General features: G+C 36.4%; 1 protein-coding gene across 1 annotated transcript in view; it reads right to left on the bottom strand.

The window, feature by feature from the left end:
• The window catches only part of TINAG (tubulointerstitial nephritis antigen), a 45,669-nt gene that overhangs the window by 15,903 nt on the left and 4,483 nt on the right, over positions 1-25,283 (bottom strand). Inside the window, exons 2-9 of the mRNA XM_040552484.1 lie at positions 24,900-24,963; positions 23,820-23,909; positions 22,106-22,220; positions 16,829-16,952; positions 15,245-15,395; positions 6,570-6,750; positions 6,070-6,115; positions 1,845-1,950 (exon numbers count right to left, since the gene is read on the bottom strand). Coding sequence (XP_040408418.1) covers positions 1,845-1,950; positions 6,070-6,115; positions 6,570-6,750; positions 15,245-15,395; positions 16,829-16,952; positions 22,106-22,220; positions 23,820-23,909; positions 24,900-24,963 — 877 coding nt within the window. The remainder of the gene's footprint in view (positions 1-1,844; positions 1,951-6,069; positions 6,116-6,569; positions 6,751-15,244; positions 15,396-16,828; positions 16,953-22,105; positions 22,221-23,819; positions 23,910-24,899; positions 24,964-25,283) is intronic.

Raw genomic sequence — 25,283 nt, 5'->3', positions numbered from 1 at the left:
CTGCAGATATTTATGTGGCATAATCTCAGTAGTCAGAACACTTATACGTTAGAAAACGGAAGGATGGGTAATTCTTTATATTGTTGGATCCATTGGATACTTCAGCAATTTTCAGTGAAAATAAGTAAATAAATGCATTTCCACCATATTGACCTCCTAATAGCCTGAGGTTTCTTTACCTTCACTTTTCTTCTTTTTCCTTTACTTTCTTGCTTGTGTCCTTTGGCATATTAGACCACTTGCCTTTCCTCCTACTCAGTGTTTTGCACCAACCAGTGAACATGATCACCTCTAGGAAGCTGCTGGTCTAAGTCAAGGCTTTCATTGTTTTGCTCATAAATGGCTCCTTACCTAAGGGTTAAGTTTCCCATGCACAGTCTATCAGTTCCCATTTAAATCAACAGCCACTTCAGCACATTAACAGCCCTCTTTCTCCCTTCTCAGCCATCACATTTCCCCCCTGTGCCAGTGTTGTCTAATCACTCCCCTCTGTAAATTGCTCAGCATATATTCCTCTGAGGGAAAAGTTATTACCACCCTACATTTTCACCAAGCATAGGACTCACAGAATCTGCACCCACAGTTCCATAGCAGCTCATCCTTGAACTGAGGTATTCAAACTGTAGTGTAAATTTTATAGTTTAATTTTATTAATTTTTCTTTATCTTTCAGATATACCTTAAATACATATACATAAACCAACATATACAGGCGCTCATTTTTAAACATCTTTTCCTAATGCAGTCCTCTGTTCCATAGTCCATGCCAATTTCTCACTTTCCTTGCTTCATAACATTCACTTCAGGAGCTTTTCCTCTATTAGTCTGAGTCAATACTTTTTGCAACTGTATAGGCTCAAGGCTGATCCTGTATAAGCCTGCTGCTTCTCTGTGCTGTTGTGTCACTAGCAGGCACACTCATAATTCCTAGCCAGCATTTTCCACAACTGTAAGCATTTCCTTGTCCTTTGCAAAGGTATCTTCACTAAGATCACAGGTACAAAATGCAATTTATTTCACTACATTATTTTCTTGAACTACATGTTGAAGATAGTCTCAGCAATCTTCCTAGCACAGGCCTGAATAATTATTTATTTGATATTCTAGATCGCCTACAAAATATTTGTTTGAGGCTTATCTCTAGTCATTTGTCTATGTAACTATTCACTCAGTGATTTAATAAGTGCATCCTTGTATATTCCCTCCATGTCAGAGAAAAGAGGCCTGAGGTATATTCTGTAATTCAAGTGCATGCACATTGTTAGATACTTGTCATCTCCATATAGTGGCACTGTTCTACATTTGAGGGAAGTTCCACTGGTGTATTATTCATATTCTTCTGCAACAGTTTCAGACCTAGGTGTGTATTTCTTGTGCATCCCAGATAAAATAACCAGCACCCCAGCAGCAGCTTATTTCTGTATGGGTATGGAGAGCCCAGACTGCTGTGTAAGCACACCTGTGTTTGTTACTTAGGAGGCCACTGGCAATTTTTATATTTCACTTTGCATTCTTCTTGGTGACATGCTTCAATTTAATCATTTCTGTTTTGTTCTTAACTTGCTGTGTACATGGAAGACGTGTGAGCACTCACCAAAACATGTTATTCTATAAACCACTGTATTTGAAGTCCTAGAGTAAATGTTGGAGTGGATTAAAAAGTCATAGGTCTATAGCTCTTTCCAATGATTTCTGAAATTCTCAGATATTGAAAAATGAAGCAACAATAATCTTACATTGGAAGGTAACAGTGACAATGAAGCCATTGGGTTCCAAACTGGGAAATAACGTTTTACTAAGTTCATAACTAGCAGAGAAAAGGGTAAAAGAATATGTTTTACTCACCCAAGGAGTTTGACTGAATGCGTTTTCCATTTGGAACCTGCTTTGTAGGAGTGTCTGTAGATCCCTTCTTTGTAAAGGAAAAAATCTTCATACACTTTCATTATAGCTAAAAGAAAAACAATAGGAAAAATAGCACAGTCAGTAAATACTGCTTGTACTGTAGTTTGCTCCTTGGATTTTATCAGTGAGATTTTTTTTGTGTGTGTGTTGGACTGTATAAATGTACTTTGTAATTAGAGTAATTACTAATTGCTCAGAAGTTCCCTACTGCGAGTAAATTAGGCAAAATATTGCAGCACCTGTCTCTCAAAGGTCTCTTGTCAAATTACTTGGCTTTCCCTGTCATGGGAACTCCCTATCATGGACTTATTCCAATACAGTAAGAAGAAATATCTCCTCTTGAAGGCTTACACAAGTTTTGTCAATTCCAATCGAATCCAGTCCAATATGACAAATCTCCTCAAGGTTCATGCATAAAATCCTCAGTTCTGACAAGCATCTGCGTAGTCAAGAAAAGTATTTAACAGTCGATTTTTATCCATGTATATAACATCCTGTGAAATATGGCAGAGTGCTGATTTGTATGGCTTTTCCTGAACCTCATATAGAGTTCATTAAGTACACTGGAATATCCTTATGGAAAAATGGATTTTCTATACCTATATTCATGCCGACTTTCAGTAGAAAGTATTGTAAAAAAGTGGAGCAAAAAACTGTGTGTCAATAACAACATAAGGCCAAAGAGCTGATGAACTGGAAATTTTGTGCAAGAGAATGAATATTACAATTTGCATTTTATAACTATTCATTATTTCAGAGGAATATCAGTTATTTGATTTTTAAGGAAATTATTTTGGCTTCTTTTCCAGTTTGTTCTGCCACCATAGTACCATTTGCTTTGTTACTTGGTGGGTTACAAGATCCAGAGACAAGAAAATATTTTCCAGACTTACATTACCTAATCAGAAGCATAAATACAAGCTTAACTCCAGCCTACATTTAGCTTATGATTTTAACACACAAACTGCTACACAACTTTGAAGATGAGAATTAAAGAAACCCCGTCCTAAAGTCTTGCGCCTTGGGATTTCAATAAAGTACTAGTTTCATTGACGATTTTAATGTGGTTGGAGCATTTATAACATGTGTGTCTGGTATAGATCTGAATCACCCAGTAAGTCGAGCTCATGCTGCAGTTTTTTCATCTGGAATGTTTTCAAATTACTTTCCCCTACCTGCATATTGTCATAAACTTGAAGGAAATTAACTGTCTTTATGACCTCTTGGCCTCTATCAAGTTGGCTGAAAACAAAATACTTTCACAAATTTTATGGGGGAAGAAGATGGGAAGGCAAAAAACTGCTCAAAACATGACAAACCCACCTACCCATGAAACTTGGCTGAAAATATTCATTGCTAGTTAATTCACATCCAAAATGTATGCAGATAGCAACACAGTGAATTAGAAACCATGAAGATAAGTGGCAAGTCTTGGGGAGAATTATATCAGTTAAGTAAGAATAAATAAATAAATTAAATTGACTTAATGCTACAGCTTCTGCCAGAGCTGTCTGCAGAACCAGAGCTCACAGATACTGACAGCAACAGGCCAAGGGGAAAATAGCACAAGCTTTACTCTTGCTTTCTAGTTGCAAGGTCAGGACTCCACTAGAGTTTTCTGTAAAGGTTTACCTCTTCCCTCTGCCCCCAGGCTCACTAGTGTATAGATCTAGGAGTTTAACTCCTCTGGATGTTCCTGTACCACTATATCAAGATCTATATGTTCAATTTCAGGAAACAACTTACTCTGTAGAGTACCTCTAAATCAAAAGCATGTTCTTGGCTCTTTGAAGAAACATCATACCTAAATTACTTTCACTGAAATGAAATAGAAATTTCTGAAGTGTGTTTCCAGAATGATTTAGTCTACATGAAAGAATTTCAGCTGATTGTGTATTAAATCTACACATATGGTGTGTGTGTGCAGATATGTGTATAGTTGTATACATTCTTGTGTATATGTATATATACTTATCTGTACATATATACATACCAAGCAAGTTAATCAGGAACTAGGTACATGAAGTGTAGAGTAAACAGAGATGATAACTCAAAATCAAGCACTGAGATGTTTTTATTTACTCAGTGACAATGTTCTGATCTGGACTGTAACTTGGATGGGATGAGATGATCACACTACACCAACCAGCAGTGTACTATCCCACATCACAGATACTTTTTCATTTTGCAAAATGAATGGATTAATTATTAATGAATCAGAAGAGGCAGCAATTTTTAATATCTTACTGTAGCTTATGCATGAACTACGTGTCATGCTGAGCTGTCAGGTCCATGTATAAATACAGCAGATTAAAAGATTTGTTCTACTATTGATACCTCTGCACAAAATTCTTAAATTAGAATCCATGTGTCTTAGACACGTGAAGATACAAACCCAAAATTCTGGTTGCTACCAGAATAAAAAAAAGGGGGGAACACTGTACATTAATGTAGCTTAGTGCTTTCTCCAGATCTTTTTATTGTGGCAGCAAATTGGATACTCCTTTATTTCCAAAATCACGATAGCTGAAATTACAAGTTTTCAATCCTTGTTAGGGTTGAAAACTTTATGTATTACCAACAATGTGTTCACTTTTCTTTTGGTTGAGACTGACTAATGAGATAGAAGAGAATGTCAGCACTGTAACTATTTAGAGCATTTCCATTAAAGAATGTTGTGGGTAGTATTTAAATGCCCATTTGAAAGTTTTCAAAGAATTAATAATCTTCACTGTGTTTATTTGAATACTGATTTTTTTTAAAACTTTTTCATCATTTGTACCAGAAACTGCTAATCACTCAGTTCCTGGATCACATCATCAAATAAAACAATTATGTTTGATGAAATAAATTGTCATTCAAACTTGAAAGCTGCATTAGAAAGTTTTTAATTACCTTTCTATGTCTACTGTTTCATAATTGCTGAAAATATACATATTATTCTTAATGCTAAATATGCACAAAAATCCAAGTATATTCATCATCAGAAAAGATCACTTTCTATGTCATTATCTTGAAAGATTCTCAAATGTTTTTCAGCTATTAAATATTACTTATTACATTAGATAAGATTAGCCATTAGCACTTTGTAAGTTCTTGAAGAATGACAGGTGAAGGAAAAATGGAAAATAATTTTCAGAAGCTGAGGAACACTTGCAGGGTGCTTTGAGGAAAAAAAGTGACAAATTACTGGATCATAACTGTGATTCAGTTAAGATTCTCATTACAGCAAAAAGAAAGTATGGAAAGCAATTTCACTCAGCAATAGACACTCTCAGATATATGCTCTCCTTTAGATCTAATTTTCCACATAAACATTAGCTTTACCTCATACAGACACTTTCTCTGAAAAATCATTGACATACCAAAATCATATGAATTATTGAGTGGTTTAACGTATCAAATGGCTGAATCTAGATTACTTTATGTGGAATATTTAGTATGGACAGATTAATTTAGCAAACTGTGTGTACATATTTTAGGAATGCAATATTAGAGAGTGATCTGAAATTTTATCTTCAGGATCCCCCTTTTAGCATGTTCTTAAAATCAATGGAAATACTGTGTTCACCAAATGCAGCATGGGAAAGAACATTTCCATTTAGCGAACAAAGTTGGGCAGAACATAGACTGATATTATTGATCTTGTTAAGGCTGAGCTTCAGATTGCAGCTGCCCACCTAACAAGCTTTAAGAAGTAACTTCAACACCATGATGCACTGAAATGAATTATATCTAATAATGAAGATTTTAATAATGAATTGGAGGCTGTGATAATTCATTATATATTTGAGGTCAGTAGAAATGTAGAGGTCCCCTGGTTTTGCACTGGTCATCCATCCATGAGGTGGACATCTTGCACAATGCCCTTTCCAAATCCTCAGATGATGTCAGCATCATTCATGGCTGCAACCAATCAAGCTAAACAACTAACTCTTCTCCCTCCCCTCACTCCCTGCTGAAGTCTCTTTATTGCACTAGGATTTGAGTCCTTTGTTGCAGGAGGGCTCCTTACACAACAAAAGTTACATAAATGCTGGAGTCTGTGCATATGCCTCTTTTATTAACTGTGGAATGTAACTTATGATTTCTAATACTTTGATACAAGATCATTGTACACTGATTATTTCAATAACAATATTAACATCTTTCAAACTTACCATACCTTGCACTGGTCCTTTGTCCATGATTTCTTCCATTATATCGGTTTCCTGATGGGAGGGAAGCAGCAGCAGAGAAAGCAAGGGAAGAAAATACATTCTGTTAAATTACTTTAAAAACACATACTAATTTATCATTGTATACATATGTATATAGATGCATAAAAAATATGTCATTGTACTTGTATTTCTGCTACAGAATATTTGGTTTACCAAATGAGCAAAACCTTCAGAAACATGTTTAAGAATCACTAATACACAGTTCCAGCTGCATAATTTCTTATCTATTTCCTATAGAACCACAAAGCAACATCTCTTTGAAGAGATAACATAAAACAACGAAAAAAATGTAGGAAATTTAAACCAATTCTGAAAAGACATAGGCAATAAAAATGAAAACTCACTCTATCACTCTTCAAGTAAAACAGACATATTTCCACATGCCAGATATTTTTTCCCAAAGGAAAAAACATAATGACAGGATGAGTGCACAGCATGAACTTACTTTTGAGGAGACCCTGTAGTGAGAGCCACAGCGGTATAGCCGATTGGATTCTTCTAAATCATTGGGGCATGGCCCATTTGTATAGTTTTGTCCATATTCGCTTGACACATAACAGTGATTTTCACCTGGTGGATCCAAGTGATGCTTCCAAAATGATGGATAACAAGCATAAGATACAACCCTGTTCAGTTTAAAAAATAATATAAAATAAAAAAAAGTTGATGAGTATTTTTAAACTTGTTTTATTTCAAGTTTTTAATTATTTTGCTACTGTAAGTTCACTGAAAGAATCATTCTTCAAACATATGAATATGTCTGACAGCTTCAACAGGAAGGTGTTTGCTTCATTTTGTATGTATGATGCTTATGATCAAGTTTCAGTTGCAGTAGTTCTCTCCCCGCCCTTCTCTAAATAGAGGTAGGATAGAAAATATGTCAGCACTGCCCTTTGTCACCTAGCACATTCACCTCATTAAGAATGCATGAATGCTCACACTGAATAAGATCAATAAATTACCAACTTTTTCAACAGTATCAATTTGTCAAAAGTGGTTTGTGAAATGTGCATATTTGCAGCAGAAAACTTTTAAGGGAAATGAATCATTTTCTAGTTTTATCTACATTTTCTACAGGAATTTTGCTGAGAAGCTACAGGTCCTTTTGTTTCTTTCAGCTAAAAAGTCTTAGAACTTACATTTTTCTCACAAAATAAAGAGAATATTTGCTCATATTTTCTTGTGAACTTTTGTTGACATAAAAAATCCTATATTAAATTTTTAAAGGTTTGGGTAAAAATAATTGGTCTGTTGGCAAATGAGTAAATTTTTTGGTTCTTCCAAAGAAAGGTCCAATGCTTAGTGGTTAATACCTAATTAATGCTTAATTAATAGAAACAACAAACCTCTGGAGTGAATGCACCTCCTTAAAAGGGAACTTTACTACCTGAAATACATGGGAGATAAGTACAATTGAGAACACGACCTGAGAAGGTGTTAAGTACTGAACTTAAGTAAGTTAACGAACTATCTGACAGTAGAGAAGTATTAGGAAAAGCATTTGATTATGGGTTGGTAACTGGGTTGCCTTATCTTGATTCATGGGAAAAATAAAATTCTCTGGAGTGATGCTGACAGAAGGGACTTTGCCTAGTTTGAAGCACTGAAAAATGACAGAGAAAGTGTGAAACTCAGTAGGGATCAGAGTGGTGGGACTTATTGCGATTTTATAATTTTACTATTTTGCAATAATGTTTTATGCTTATAAAGCCAATGTGAGTATGATTAAGTAAGGTTGCTTTATCTGTAATCTTCCTTTTCCCATCACATTGTTCTTGACAGGGTTAAACTCAGACTGAAGTCAGAAAGTATAATTCCAGATAGAGAAATTCAAGGAAGCAGAAAAGTATAGGCTTGTGCCTGGAAGTGAACACAAACCAAAAGGACAAGCAGAAGTATAGAATCATAAACCATAGAATCAGAGAATGGCTTGGCTTGGAAGGGACTTTAAAGATCATCTAACTTCAACCCCTCTCCGTGGGCAGGGGTGCTACCCACTAGATCAGGTTGCTGAGGTAAACTTAAATGGCTGGTAAGCATGTGGCATCCAGTGTTCAGAAAAGGTTAGTGACTATCCTGGGATGATCAGGCCACAGGGCTTCTTCTGTAGGTTTCTGGTTATTGACAGCTGGACCCTTTTGAGGAAACTGAAATGACAGACCGTGCTGTGATATAACAGCAGTATGTGTCTGCTCTCTGCAGCTCTTGAACACATCCTATCTACTTAGAAAAGTATATCAAAACATTTTCCAAATGCTGAGTTTTTGATCACACATACAACAGTTAATTTTTTCATATTGCTCACTATAAATCTGCATTAATGGTTTTGATTTCAAGGTTTTAGAGTTTAGTTATAGAAAATGACTCATTTTTAACAGCTTTAAATAAACTTGTATATTCTAGAAAGATTATGTTTTTTAAATATTAAGTCCAGTAATGATTGGACAGTTTCTATTGTTATGAAGATTTCAAAATCACAGATATCCATTTACTGCAAGAATCTTGGAGGAAATGTTCAATAGAAAATCTGTGAAATGAATTTATAGTTCTAACTCAATCAAAGACAAATCTTTGAACTGAAAAAAATTCCTCTGGATGACACTCCTCTAGCTGTAGGCTTCAAAGACTCAAAGGTATTTAACACTAATGCTGTCAGAGGAATGATAGTGGAAGAGCTACAATAAATCACCTGAGGTTTAAACCCATGCTAATTTTGGAGGTGAAAATCTGCAAAGTGCTAAATCAAAGGAGCTTTGAAGAATGGGTTAAGAACCCCCATTGCATCCACGAATGGAGAATGGTAATGAAAATAAGGGGTAGTTTCATGGAGAGGAAAGGAGAGGTTTTAATTCTTTACCTTGGCAATACATCAAAACCTTAATTATAATGAACTGCTTCTTCATACAGTAAACTTCTTTCTTTCAAGTAGCTTATCCTGATATATTCAGTCATTTTGACTGTCTGACTAACTGAACATCCTTTTTACTTGAATAAAGTGAAGCAAATAAAGCATAAATTTAAAATATACTTACTAACAATATGAAACATTTAAGTAAAAGCACCCAGAATCTACCAGTATTTTATATATTTTATGAGATTTTTGGGACATTTTGGTTTTCTACATTATAGCGCTATATGTTTCTAAAAAAATATACACGCTACTATGATGTTGCCATGGAAGCATATCAGAAGGGCTCTTCTAAGGAATGGAATAAAGTAGCTCACTGAAACAGAATATTTTGAAATGTGTAGTCCTATGAAAAGGATATGTATTTTAGTAGCTCAACAATTATACTGAACTTAGTGAATCTGAAAAAGAATAAACTGCATTTCCATGCAGTTTGAGGCATAATTAGATTTGCTTGTGTTTACTTAGTCATTAGGAATTTTAAAAGATGAGCACACTCATGCTTCAGCTACTCTGGCATTTTCCCATTAAGTCTTCGGTTATAGAGCAATTGACCCTGGGGAGTGTCTTTTTGCTTAGGAAATTGTTTCTGCCCAAACTAGACCAACACACTCAGGAGCTGCAGAAAACAGTAACTCTGCCTACGAAAAAAAAAAAAAAAAAAGAGACTGCCCATCTAAGGACAATCAGGCTGTTATTGTTTAGGTCTTCAACCTACTTACTGGGAAGTCCTTTTAATTCCTTCTGAAATGGCTGAAGATAGTCTGATTCCCCAGATTTTAACTGGGGAATGATAAGTATTTAAGCTACATGTACTACGTATGTACTACGATGTTGTTGTTTGTTTTAAAATGTGTTATACTTTATTTCTTCCACTGGGTAGAAATAATACTTTGTTTTATATATATGTGCATGTTTTCATATATATATTTTTATAATGTTTATATAATATATCTATATATGTAATTACTCTAGTCACCACTGATCATAGCATTCCAAGAGAAATACAGCATTGCTGCTGAGTGCAGTCAGGCCTGCAAAGCAGGTAAGGTGGGTAAATACAGCCCTTAGAGCACAATCCCTCATAAGCAGAGCAGAAGTGACTGCAACCCAGTGTAAGTGTGCTTAGAAACACCATGGAAAAGAACAGAGGACAAGTGCATTCATGAGATGGGGATCTTTTTCCCCCTTCTTTCAGTCTGATTGCCCCATTGGAGTTGTCACAGATTCTGCATGGATGGGTCTTACATTTATGGTAACGGAAGTGAAGCAAATGATTAACTAGCATTCTCGATCTGTGTAGTATTCCAGACTTGACAACTCATTCTGAAATAGCAGTTACTTTTGAATTCTTTCACTAACTATAGTTTTTGCCATACATAATTTAACATAAAGATTGCCTTTAACTCCTCGCCAGAACATCTGTTTGTACATCCTGAAATATCAGTACAACATTAAACACTAAAAACCTTTAAGGGAAGTGAATCAGAGAAGTCCTTGCCATGAGTCATAGAAGAAAAACAGAAACAAATGTTAATGGGTTTAAGTGTACATATACATAAGCATATAAATAAATACTAGTACTAGGACCAAGCAACATCCATGGAGAAGCATCATAAGCCTGTGGTGTTCTCATACATTCTTGGTGAATTCATCTAGTCATGTTTATGTGTTTAGCTTTATCAAAATATTTCCTTTTTTATTGCATATATATCTGAATTGAGAAATGAGGACATAGTTTAAAATATTAGATTATGTTAATAGCAAGTTGGCCAAACCTAATTACAATAACATCCCTATCAAACCCTGCAACCACTAGGAGCCCAAGCTATGAAACAGATCAGGTCCTGATTACAAGCAGTATTTGTATTCAAGTGTGTAACCATTTACTTCCTGAAAGTAAAATACTTCCTTCTCATTCATAAAGACTGTAAGCTTTAATTCCCATTACCAGATTTAAAAAAAAAAAAAAAAAAAAAAAGCTTCCAAACCAAATTGATTCCTATGAAAATATGGCTTGTAATTGAGATGCCTAAAATTATTAATAATTAGATTTATTCTTTAATTAATGGGGGAAGACAGAGAGAGAGGGAGAGAGTTAGACAGTATTTCAGCTCCTCTTACAGCAGATTTCACTGTTAACTGGGTGCTCAGTCTTTCTGAAAGCTCTCCTCACTGAACTTTATGGAAGTCTTCCTTTGATTTCACTGGCAATAGTTTAGGCCAGCACTATATTTTCCTGAATATCTATCAAAAACTTGAGATAAGCACACTTCAGAAATCAGAAAGCCAGAAGCTTTAAAACAGCATTGAACACCTGCTGTGAAAGTTTACAAGCCCACACAGAAAATCAATGTGCTTTCTGCCTATTGCAAGCTATGGAGATAATGAAAAAAAAAAATTGATTGCAATACACTGGCTCATAAAATAAAAGTTACCTGAAAGTGTGAGGAAGCAAGCACCACTTAACCGGGCTCATTCAAAAAACACTTTGGAATTTATCCCATAAAATTCCAATTTTTCATAGTCAAAAGTAGTGTTGTGGGGTTTTAGCTATAAAAATGATTCAATCATCAGCATTAGTGGATTAAATTTTTTATTTTTTTTTCCAGGTAAATGTGATAGCATTTGCTCTTGGCCACTGTCAGAGACAGAAGATTGGACTAGAAGGACCCTTGCTTAGACCCAGCATAACCATTCCAGTGCTCTTCCAGCATCTGTCCTCACTCTTTCTATCTTTTCATTAAGGTGTTTATTTGTGGCTAGAATAGTTGGAGGAGGATTTGAAATATCATCTGAACTTGAGGAATAAAAATCAGGATTTAGAAATATTGTGTATAAAAATGTGTAAGTAGAGATATTTTCATGTTTGGTACTTTGATGGTGAAGCAAAAACTGGGGGTAAGCATGGGAGGCAGGCAAACTTCTGTAAGAGCAACAAAGCTGTATGTGTAGGAGCTGGCTCCACAGGGATGAGAAAGCTAAGATTGGCTAAGAAGATGATCTTGGACTGCAGAAATTTCTTAGAGATCTAGATAGCCTTCAAAAGTTCTTGATGGTTCTCACCACAACTGCTCTGCAAATTGTCAAATTGTTTGCTCAGACAGTCAGCTGCAAGACTGGTGAATCAGATGAATGAGCTGCAAGTCGTGTCTCAAGTGAATGAGCAATAATGCACATACTTTGAAATCTGGAGTATAGATATGGCTGGGTAGATAGCAAAATGCCTCATACAGCTTCAGCATGCCTTGCTTTCTTTATAGAAATAAATTAACTCTGGTATGCCTAAACTGCCTCTGAAGAGTGCTTTGTGTCACTAATCACACTGCTTCAGGTGAAAAAAGATAGAGTTTCTTGGTATAGGAAGAATCTTATTATTACGGGTTCATGGTGGTTATGCCCATACAGGGATAACAGTCAGGGGGAGCAGAAACCCAGGAGGCTGCAGGATTCCTGCATTCTTTAGGGCTTTCCCTCTAAAAATAGCTATCTCCAACTGTTGTGGAGATAATACTGATTAAAATTAATCTTTTATCTTATCTACGCTACCAAATCTTGTGCTCCCATCCTTAACATGGTAGGCAAGCAAACAGTTCATTGAGAAAGAGTTATATTTACTCTGTAAAGAGCATGAGCTACAGATTAAAAGGAGCCTGCTCTTCTAGATATAGAAAAGAGTTACTTAAAATATAAAGCTATAACTTTCATTTCTTCATGAATGAAACCTTTGCCTAAATGAGGTGCTGAGAGGCCTTTACCAGGGTGGAATCCATTACTTCCCACTGTAATCACCTACCTAAAGGGCTTGCCACTCAAAACTAGTCAAAACTAGTTTAATGTTGAAGCCCTAAGATCTTTGTCAGATCAAAAATAGTTCACCTGTTTAATGCATTTGAAGACAAGCAGAATGATCACTTTGTATTCTTAGTGACTGTGTGAATGACAGTGCTTCGGTCTTCACCTAGATCCCCATGCTGCCATGACAACTATGACGTCTGATGCAGCACATCTGACATTTTCCTGATCTTTTCATGGTTTGTTTGTTTGTTTTTAAACTAAAATTAAAAGTTGACAGACAGCAGACCTGAGATCTCTCTATCTACAGGTATGAGCTACATCAAAGACAGAATAAAGGGTGAGAGCGTATGAAAGTGAGGGGAAGTAGATTATGGTATGGAACAGGGAGCACAAAAAAATAACTTTTACAACGTGAGAAACAGCTGAATTTAGAGTATATAACATCTGGTTATTGCAAATCCTCCTAGAAGCCATTTCCAGGCACATGAAGGTCAAGGACTTGACTGGGAACAGACGGCACAGACTTACCAGAGCAAATCATGCCTCACCATGATGAGATGGTGAGATCAAATTGCTAGCTCCGTGGAGAATAAGAAAAACAGATGATGTAATTTACCTTGACTTTAGCAACCTTTTCAGTGTTTTCTAGCTGAACTGGAGAGAGAGGGACTGGATGAGTTGCTTACAATTTCAATAAGTGAACTGGGCTGCCATGATAAAAGGTTGACTGTTAAAGTGACTGGTAGCTCTTTACTAGTGACATTCCTCAGGAGTCAACATTGTGTCATCTATATGAAAAGCCTTAACAGTGGGACATAACGAATGCTCAGTAAACTTGTGGAGGATGCCAAATTAGTGGTGAGTGGTCAGTATGCTGGAAAGTAGGGCAGGGCTGCCATTCACAGGGACATTGACAGTTTGGAGAAATGAGCTGACAGAAACCTCATAAGGTTCAGCAAAGACTGAAGCCACATCCTACCACTGAGCCAGAACTGTGCATGCAGCAGTACAGGCAGGGAACCACCTCTATAGAAAGCAGTTTTACAGGAAAGTACCTGGGGTATTTATGGGCAGTAAGTTGAACCTAGGTTAGCAGTGGGCCCTCCTGATAAAGGTGGACCCACAATACTGATTTTGATCTTGCTAAGCAAGAGCATTGCCAAGACATAGTGAAAAGTGGTTATCCCCCTCAAACTGTTACTTGTAAGGTTACATCTAGAGTACTGTGTTCTTTTATGGCATCCCCTGTAAAGACACTGACAAGCTGGTCAAGTCCAGTGGAGGACCACAAAGGTGCTTAAGGGGCTGAAGCGTCTGTTATACAAGGAGAGGCTGAGGGAGCTGAATTTGTTCAGCCTGGAGAAGAGAAGGTTAAAAGGTATTCTAAGTATTGTCTTCAGCTATATAAGGAGAGGCCACAGAAGAGACAGAACAAGACTCAAGAGGTACAGTGAAAAGATGAAAGGCATCGATCACAAGTTTTACTAAAAAGATGCAGATTAGATAAAAGAAGAAAGTTCTTTACTGCAAGAATGATCAAACACAGAGACACATTGCAGGAAAGGCTGTGGAACCCCCATCCTTGGAGATACTCAAGACATGACAGGGGACATGGCCCTGAGCAACCTAATCTAATTTCAGAGTTAGTCATGAGCAGGACAGGGGACTAGGTGACCTCCAAAAGTTCATTTCAACCTAAGTCATTCTGTAATTCTATAAATTGTTACATGTAACTTCAAAAAGCTTCTAACTGTTCATGTAGAGTTTGAGAGTTATTAATTTTGCTGAGTCCAACTCGAAGATAGAAAAATTCAGATACAGTCCTTGCTATGGTGTTACATTCTGAAACAATCTTGATACAGTATGATTACAATTTGTTTTATATAAAGAAAACGTCTGAGTCTTTTAAATATTCAAAATATTGTCTTTTGCAACTGGTTGCTTTCTCAAGGTCGTTTAACATGAAAAGCCTGTATCTCTATAACTATAGAAGTTTTGAGTGCATTTATGGTATTTTCCTAGACATAAAAAATATTTTCTTGCTTTTTTTGCTGTTAGAGAAGTTACCTTTTTTCTCCATAGTATTATAACTAATGACAACATCCAGATATAATGAGCCTTGAAGAGGAGATGGGTAGTTTAAGAGTTTTCTCAGCAAGAGCTCCTATCTTTCTAATTCAAAATAGTCTTCATTTATCTCTTTGGGAATGATTCATAGCTCCTGGGCTTCAATAAGGTGTTTTAAAGAAGGTGTAAACCAGAGAAAGTGATTGTCCTGATGAGGTGACACAGGTAATCTGACCTAAGACAGAGCTAAATGTTTCTGTCTTGAAAGGTCAGAAATCATCATTATCACACATGTAAATTAAGTGACTGGGTCAAGTTCAGATAAACTAAACAGATAAAATATTTACCCATGTGTTTTCAGATATCTCCAAGCACCATCAATACTTCCACCATTACATCCATGCTGATTCTTGGTATCACAAGAAATCAAGTTCTGAACAGAAAGGTTGTCTGTGATCTGACCATCAGAATGAATTGCTATTCTATCTGCTGCAACACCTGTTTTGAAAGAAATTTTGTGTTATTAGAAACAAATAATTACTCACTGCTTTTTACTAGTTATTGCGAAAGAGTGACTGAAATTATAACATCAGTATTTTCTGTCTGTAGACATTTTTGCAAAAGAATTTGGATATTATCTGTCAGAATCTTAAGAGAGTTGTGAAACTGCAAAGCACCATGAGCAACTTCACTGTAATTTTGTAAATCCATAGATTTACCAAATATCATCAAAACTTAAATATAAACATCAGATGAGACCTTTAGATAATATAGTCTGATAATCTCTATGTCTGTACATGAATATTCATCTACCTTCATATTCATCTATCTTCAGCAGAAGATACAAATACTCCCCACATCTCTTAAGCTGAATTTCCAAGTCCCTCTTTCTTTTTTACCTTTTCTTCCTTTAGGACTATTCAAGACTGAAAATATGTATTGTTTTTTTTGGAAAGAATATTTGGAATTGCTCATATTAATGTATAAGTATGGGATTCACACAAAACTACTTCTGAGATAGTCACTTTAGATGTCTGAACTAGATCAGGCAGTCATGATTCTAAGTATTTACATATTTATTCAGAGGTTTAAAGGCAGATTAATTAACTAAATTGTAAGTGAAATCAAATGACTTCTTTGTAATGTTGTGATTTAAAGAAGAAGAAACCTTCACTCATGAGGACCCACTGGCCAGATCAAGTAATAAGGATTTATTTAATATTTTTTTCTCTATCTTTAGATATCTTAATAGGTACTGAGATTTATTGCAGCACAAGATAAATGAACATAACTGATCAGTATATTTTATTTGGGAAAAATGACACAAATACTCATGTCCATTTATCATAAAAACAGAGGTTGTAACACATGATTTTATTACTGACATATTTTTATATATAAACCTTGAAAATAATTTCTTCCACAAATATCTGACCAATTTCAGGGTTTTCTTCTCATAAAATCAAAAAGATTGCACCTAATGTACTCGAATAGCAAGGGTTAGGCAATGGCAAATGCACAGATATGAAAAAAATATATATAATAATGACTTCCTGTTTTAAGCATTCAAGTCAAGCATGCAGTTGTGCAAGCAAAGAATGCAGATTTGTTTAAAGTTACTCCACCATTTATGATAAACTTTACTAGTCAATTCATTTGCTACTTTCTGTCATCAAAAATTTTCATACGATACAGAAACTTATGAAAAGCAAAGAAAAATCTCTACCTCTTTTATTGGTTTCTTTGTCTTTGGGACATCTTAGAGGGAGAGGTGTAGCAATTTTAAACATTACTATTTGCTGATAAAATGTTAACAAAGTGGAAATTTTCATTGCTAAATGAAATTACTTCATTACTAATCACTGTACATTTTCATTACACATGTAACCTAGAATTATATTTTTTAATGGAGGTAAAAACATGAATATTACTTGCAGTTGAAAAAGCCCAGGATGCTCCACAATTTCGTTGATCCAAAGGATCATGAATCCACTCGGGCCATGCATAAGTGGCTGCAAAAAACTCAGGAAATTTTCCTTCCGGAGGTGAACTTCCCTAAAACAAAATGTAGGAGATCTGTATATGCTTCATTTCCTACTTTTGCCTTCAATATCTCCCTCACTTTGTTTTAAAAATTCTTAATGTTTGATTTGAGGAAACCTAAAACATTGGCAGCTGTGGCTTGCCAAGCATCCACGTGGCAACCACCCTGTCTGTGTGCTGAAGCTGCCTTGAGAGCCAGAGGCTTCTGGCGCTGCCCCATCTGAGCTGGAAAGCTGAGCTGCACAGCTGCCAACCTGAGCTGCACAGCTGCCAACCTGAATAACCTGTCCAGTTTTCCTCTGATTTTTATCTCAAGCAACCTTTCCCTATGAAACATGTCAATTATGGCCCAGCTGGCATTTTTGGAAGAAAAAGTCGCCTGCTGCAAACAGTAGTGAAGTCAGGTACCTGCTACCCTATTCTCTTTGACATGCTTTACATATTTCCACATGGCTGGCAATAGAAAATTCAGTTACTAGTAGGGAATCAGTAGAGTGTATCATTAATTCACTTTTTACACAGAGCTTTTTCGATTTCCAGCACTTACTTTCATTCCAGAATGAAAAGCCATGATTTTCGTTCTGGTTTGCAATCTGATGTTGAGCTGATGAGAATTCATGGCCTGCTCAGTAAAGCCATTTGGACAGCCATTTTTGGCATCTTCATCTCTCAGCTTTAATTTATGTCCTCCACGCTTTGAACACATATCCACATATGCAAGAACCATCTGGTACAACTGCTAATAATCTGCTCTATGTTTGACATATCAAAATCATTGACCTATTTTTTTAAATTGCTTAACTTTATGGACTGATTGCTTCTGCTGCACAGGGAAATAGGAATGGCTATACAAAACTACAGGATTGGTCCATCCAGTAGCAGTTTGTCTCAAACAATTGGTTGTAACATCTGTTCCAGAGGAAAATACAACATACAAAATATGATAATCTGTTCCCAAACAAAACATTTAACGTTGTTTCTTCGCAGGCTCACACCCAGAAGTACAAAATCTTCTATCCTGGTCAAAATCCTTTATTTTATTTTGGTTTACTTATCCTTAGTCTTCTCATTCGGTGTGTCCTTGCTGCACCATTATTCTAAATTGCTTATGTGACTTACAAGACTAAGTACCTTTTTCTAAGATGATTTACATATTTGTGCCCAGTTCTTTCAAGCTATCTCAGGACCCTTTAGCAACTGAACTTTGCCACTTTGGCTGCGTACAGATAATTTTGTGGCTTGTATTGGGAAACAGCAACATCTCCATCCAGCTTGTACACCTGGATTTCCTTCCCACATAAAACCAATAGTTGAGAAGAAATGTGTGAGGAAAAAAAAGGAAGCTTATACATCAGGTCTTTATCTGATATTAGACTGGTATACAGCACTTGCAGACAGAATGATACAGTCTGTACATACACCCAGATTCAGTAACTCTGAAGTGCCTGAGGTTTACCACTTTAGATGTAGGCTGTGAGTCCTAAATACCATTAGTCATTTTAAAAGTATATTGCAATCTCGTATGTCACTTACGTTCTTCTGAAAGTTTTACCTTCACACATAACAAACCAGTAATCTTAATCTTGCTAAGATTTTAATCTCAATATTTTCACTAATTGCTTTCGAAAGCCTGCTTCCTTCAAAAGCTTGTTAGAAATATGAGACTTGCAACCACAAACGTCATGCACAAAATAACTGCTAAGTTAAAGATCTTGCTAAATTTTCATTAAGTTAATTATTAATGAACAAGCACAAGCACAAGATTTACTTTGAAGATTAATCGTACTGGCAAAATTGCAGATAAAGAGTGTTTCATTTATTTGATAAACCTGCTCACTATCAACAAGTAGACAAATAAAAGTTGGCAAATGTTGCTTAGCATGCCTGCCTGAACAATGACCATTTACAGTCCAAATGAGGTAGTTGAAAAAAAAATAAATAGACCTTTGGTCTAAGCCAATGTGTTAATTTATATATTCCTAAACTATTGCCAAAGTATTTAATAGCCTCAAATTGTAAATCCCAGAGCAAATCCCTTATTAACCCTCAGCCTTGTCATTTCAAAATGCAAGATTGTTCTGTAGCCAGAAACATTAGCTTTTTGTCTGAGAAATTGCTACCCTGATATTGAGAAGCACTGCTGTTCTGTGATAAATGGTAAGTCTAGACAACTGTTTCTCAACGTATGCTCCATAAACTACCATTAGACAGTACAAAGCAATCAGAAGAATGACTGACAAACTATTTTTAAACCTTCATATGTATTCTATGCAGTGAAGCTAGCAGTCTGGCCAAAATGGAAAGGTAAGGAGATATATAAGAACACTCAGATTTCATCTATGACTTCAGAAATGTTAGATGGCCCATCAGATAAAAAAAGGTTACTGAATTTGCAAATGTAAAAATAGTTTTTTATTTGTTTGTTTGTTTTCCTGAGGGATTTTTTTTAATGTAAAATTATCTTTAATATAAAAAAATAAGAAGGAGGTTTGGACATCACAGGGCTTTGTAAAGACAATAACAGAAGTTTTAAAAGCTTTGTAAGTCAAGAAGTCTGTGTTTTTCCTAAGATTAAAAGTAGCTCTATCACAGAGTAATGTTGTGAAACCAAATTTGTAGCTGAACATGTCAAGTCAATGAAACAACTAAAAAACCTCTACTCCATGACAAAACACTGCTAAGAACCTGCTGTAGATAAAGTGATTGAATAAAGAGCTCCTTCTACGCGAAAATGGTTTTCTCAAGCATCCCTAAAACACAAAAGGAAACAGCAGCCCCTTAGTTACCAAATGCTGTAATTTATATTCAAGATAGTAGACCATTAGCATGCTGAAAAAATGGCTTTTATTTCAAGTCAGAAAATGTTGTATTTAATGAATAGGTAACTATGGTTTTCTTTCTCCATTAGCAAAGCCAGCAGCTTTTAATCAGATCAACACTAGATAGAGCCAAAAGCTCCCAAACACTAATTGTACCATTTTTATCAACCATGTGACTTTGGGCAAGTGACTCACAGTTTTCACACTAGCAAAATGGGAAAGACAGTAATAATCATAGTGCCTATTTTATCCACAGTAAGTAGTACCTTGGCCTGCAGGTAAATTAGTACTCAACAAAGTCACTTGAAGGCCAAGCCATTAAAGTTTGAAGAAAACCTCTGAAAAAAAATTATATTTAAAAATCATCATTTCTGAATTTCTCATCATTTATAGATTTTTATACATTTCTGAGCTGTCGCCTGGATACAGAAGCTTAATGGAAACACTAATAAAAACTCGCTTTTTTTTTTATCACTTAGGTGTTTGTAAATGCGTTTGTATGCTTCACAAAATATCAGTTACAGAAAATTATTCATGGAAGGGAAAGCCAAAGCAAGTTTATCTGAAAATCTAGTAAGACACATATCTTAAAAAGTGCCTGGGAGTTATCTCCATGACTACTGTTGGTCTGCCAATTGGAAGAATTTGTCTCTACCCCTGGTGAGCCCGATCCATGCTATAAGCTTTCTGGATCATTCAATGACAGTAGATATTGGGCCAGCTATGAAGAGATGATTTATCACATCTTTACACAGTGGGCATTTAGGTCCTGATAACTGCTGATTCACATGGAATCACCTACTACGGTGATTAAAGTTTGGCTTAAGGGAATAAAAGCATGTTTCCTTACATTTCTGGGAAGTATTAAAACGTGGCAGATTGAAAATTTCCTGAGGCAGAATAATGACACTTAAGAGCTGATGATCTTCTTGAAAACTGTAGAAGAGGACACGATCAGGGAGCTTTGGAGCTTCACAGGAAGTTTCAGAGAAAAATATTTTTAAATCAAAACAATCCAAGACAAAAACCACTAGGGTAGGAACAAGGAAGTTTTAATACTTCTGAAGAGAAACCATAGGTAGACGATGGGCTCCTGTACAATTCAGAATAATTTTTTTGTAAACTCAAAGAATTCTCCAGAAGCTGGGAAAGACATACCGAGATTATTATTTTATGTTTTTAGCTTTTGTAAGTAAATAGAAAGATTTCTTAGACTCCTGTGCAAAGCATGTGCTTCCAGCAACATCTATGACTTTCTGAGGGTTACATGGAAAAATTCATGGACCTGGTTTTCTGGAGAAGAGTGCATTCAGGCTCCTTGGGTTTCTGGCAGGGCCAAAGATATTTGGGTTGTGGCTCACAGATTTTGTAAAAAGAGACCAGTTAGACAACACGTGCCTGAGAAATGTTTCAGGCAGAACAAAGGTCATAAGTAGTGCAGCAGTCAAAGAAGCTACAGGAAGCTTAATAACAAAGATGCAATAGGCTGGACATAAAATAAAGCCTACTGTATTCTGGGCTGCATTGAAAGAAGCATAGCTACCAGATCGAGGGAGGTGATTGTTCCCCTTATGCTCTGCTCTTGTGAGGACCCCTCCTGGAGTGCTGCGTTCAGCTCTGGAGCCCCCAGCACAAGGACATGGAGCAGTTGGACTGAGTCCAGAAGAGGGCCACAAGGATGATCAAAGGGCTCAAGAACCTTCCCTATGAAGAAAGGCTGAGAAGCTGGGCTTATTTAGCCAAGAGAAGAGAAGGCTCCAGGGAGACCTTATAGCAGCCTTCCAGTACCAAAAAGGTACACAAAAGCTGGAGAGGGACACTTTATTAGGGAGTGTTGTGATAGGACAAAGGGTAACAGCTTTAAACTGAAAGAGGGTATGTTTAGATTAGATATAAGGAGGAAGTTCTTCACTCAGAGGGTGGTGAGACACTGGCACAGGTTGCCCAGAGAAGCAGTGGATGCCCCATCCCTGGAAGTGCTCAAGGCCAGGCTGGATGGGCCTTTGGGCAACCTGGTCTAGTGGGAGGTGTCCCTGCCCATGGCAGGGACATTAGAAGTAGGTGGTCTTTAAGGTCCCTTCCAACCCAAGCCATTCTACAACTCTAACACTGATATGTGAATAATGGTGTACAGCTTCCCAATTGATACCATTTTATTTTGCTCCTCCTTGCTGAATGTCAATAGGTATGACTATGGCTAGCAGACTATCTCTGTGGCTAGGAGACTTTCTAGAAGTTTCATATACAACATGGAAGCATTTAGCATTAAATACCTCAATCATAATCTTATAATTATTCCAATAATGAATATATTAAAAAAAAAAAAAAAAATCACCTGATACTTACTGGAGTTTCTTTCATATTCAGCAAAGAATGAGATGGAGGTAATGTGCCCAGCCGCTTTTTGAAGCCTTCTTCCAGTGTCATTCCCCAGAATTGACTATAGTTGTCAGCTTTCCATCTTCCTCACAGACAGGAAACAAGCAAACAAAGCCACATTTGAGATATTGCTCATACTAATACCTTGCTCCTTCTTTATAAGAGCACCACTAAAAATAACATCCAGAAATAAATGTTTCAAATTATGTTTTGAGACATTCTATTAGATATGCATGAGACAATCTTTAGTACAGGGTTTTCACTGCAGATAAATTCAGGCTAGAGCAACACAGCAGGATATGAAAAGTGATGATTTGAGGTCAGCATTGTGTCAGCCTGCAGCAGATGAGCACGCAATGCTTCAGAGAAGCACTAGAAAATAAGGTGCTCAATAAAAGCAATTACAGTTGTCTTGAAGTTGTGCTCACATTATGCTTCAGACCAGATGCCAACAGAGAACTAACAGCTTCACTTAGTGGGTTACTTTGACTTCAAGCTCTGGTGCACCAGCAGTGTTTGTGAGACACTGCTGAACCACACAGAAAGCCCAGCTGTTCTCCCTCAGTTTTACATTAATATTCAGAAAAAGAAACATTTTTTAATTATTCCCTCCCTACTCTACCTGAGGAAGGTAGATTAGCCTCAGAATCTAGCACTAACCCTGAAAACCATATGCACAACATAAAAAAACCTTACATTTACACACTTTTTGAACAAACTGAAATTATATGTGTTACTGGAAAAGGACTGAGCTACAAGAGAGAGCAGTCTCTTCATTAATTTCTTTCTTGCTTGTATATGAGGAAAACAGGTGAGATTCATGCTGCCTAAATGAGAAGCCTCATCACTCTTGGTCTGCCTGTAATCAGTGGAGAATATGGACACCTGAAGAAGCTGCGTCATATCTCAGGTGGACTAAGCCACTCTGTGGTTATCAGGCTCCAGATGCCTGACTTAATTGTCTGTCCTAACTCAATTGGTTTGAATCTCTCCCATGAAGTACAACATGTTTTAGTACAGAGTGACAGCTTGAAATCTGTGCACCTGTGTAGGTTTCATTGGTGAATTTAGCACCTCAGCTGCTAGGGAGGCAATCACTATATCTCTGTCTGTAAATTACTAGAAGGCTCCCAAGGCACTGCTCTGATACCAGGGTGTCCTTCTGCACTACAGGGAACAAGAACTGGTAACAAGAAAAACACTGAATCTCACAAAGTTCTGATATCTTGGTCCTTATCTGGCCCATTCTCTCCTCTTCCAACACTACCTAGAGTCCTGGTATGTAGAATGATATTCTTGAGGGTAGGCACCAAAAAAAAAAAAAAAAAATTTAAAAAAATCTATCCTAAGCATTGGAGTGAAGAATAAGGGAAGATGATCTAAAGACCATTTTGTGAGGAAAAAAAATAAATAAAATCATATGAATTTTGGAGAGTGTCTTAGATAGGTGCGTACAATATTAGCTCTTACTAGCATGAGACTTCCAGTATCTTTCCACTTAAAATTCTATAATCTGCCAGAGATTTAGAAAAGTTTTACAGATGCACTTTTACTATCATATTCATGGGATGTAATTGGGGAACGAAAAGACAGAGAGAAGCACATAACTTGTAATTTGCACTTACATACTATAAGCAATAAAGTAGATGACAACAAAACCTTAAAATAAAAGTATTCTCACCCATAATCTCCAGAATTGATGTTCTGAATCAAGTCTGGGCGAACAAGACATACTTCATTTGAACATTTCCAGTTACTTTGGAAGCATTTGCTGAAAGGGCAAGAATATCATTGAGCAGAAAATAAATTGTCAAAAGAAATATATGCACTTTTACAGCAGAAGGGAAGGGGGGAACCTAAACTATAAATGTCACAGTAATTACAAAAACACAATTTTACTTAGTGTCACTTCAGTACCTAATGAATCCTAATTGGAATGAGGTGGGAAGGTTTACAGCTTGTGGAAAACATCTTTGAAAAAATTTGCTTGCATCTTTGTAAGGCCAAGCCTCACTAGAAAAAAAGAAAAAAAAAAAAGAGAGAGAGAGAGAGAGAGAGTGAAAGAGTTTATCTTTAACTCTGGAGAACCAGAAAGGAGCTACATGGCTGTAGATACTTTGCTCCAAAGACCCTGGGACAAGTTCAAGGCAGGTGGATGCCACTGGAGCCCACTGGGCTGCCCTGGGTTTGGAGGTATGGAGCCAGCTTTTGGAGAGGAAAAGCAGGTAGGGCTGGGGCAGCTGACTGCCAGGGCCAGCAGCAGAGCACCCTGCCTGCTCCATGCAGATGTCTCAAGGTGGGGAATGGGGTGTTCAAACAGTTCTTCCATTTCCTGCATAAATTATATATTCTCCCCCATACAAAAGTGTTCATCTCTTGTGCCAGAGCAAAACGTTATAAAAATATTCCCCAAAAATTTAATGATATTGGTTTTCTCTGTATTCATGTCAATGTCCAGGTCTATGCCAAAACCATTTCCACTCATGTCAGAGCCAGCAGATTCAACAGGGACAGAACTAGGCCAGTGGGGAGGAGACTTTAATACTCTTGGTTTTATGTCTTGATTAGAAAACCCACTGACCTCTTGCTATTCTTCTATGTTGGCTGTAGTTTAATTCTATAACATCTTAATACAGAATTAGTCTTCCAACCATTGTGATTTGATTACATTTAATATGAATTTGGGGATGCTCACTAACGTAATTCTTGTTTCATGACATATGCTAAATTAAATTCAATTTGCTGTTCTCTGAAACATTACCATGAATTGCAGTTGTCTTTAATTATTGTTCCTTCTCCATAATATCGGCCATCTTTATAACAACCTGCCAACATAACATATAGATGTGTGAAAAAAATAATTTTTCTTGAACTGAATTAATTCAAAAATTTTGCTACTATTGAATTAATAGGTTGTATGCAGTACACATACTTTATTTAGGTGAAAGAAAACAACTGTTTCCATTTTTTTCCCAGTAATGAAGGCAGTTTGGTGAATTTTATTTTTTTCCCATTTACATTATTATTCATACCAAACAAAATCAACAACAGATTCAAAACACTCACTGAAAAGTGATTATCTTACATATAAACAACAACACAAATCAAATTATTTTCTAGTAATAAAACAATACATTTTAATAAA

Source organism: Cygnus olor, chromosome 3, assembly GCF_009769625.2.
Source record: "Cygnus olor isolate bCygOlo1 chromosome 3, bCygOlo1.pri.v2, whole genome shotgun sequence".
NCBI classification, from domain to species: Eukaryota; Metazoa; Chordata; class Aves; order Anseriformes; family Anatidae; genus Cygnus; species Cygnus olor.
The sequence above is the reverse complement of the archived record's forward strand: the minus strand, read 5'-3'. Positions and strand labels throughout refer to the sequence as shown.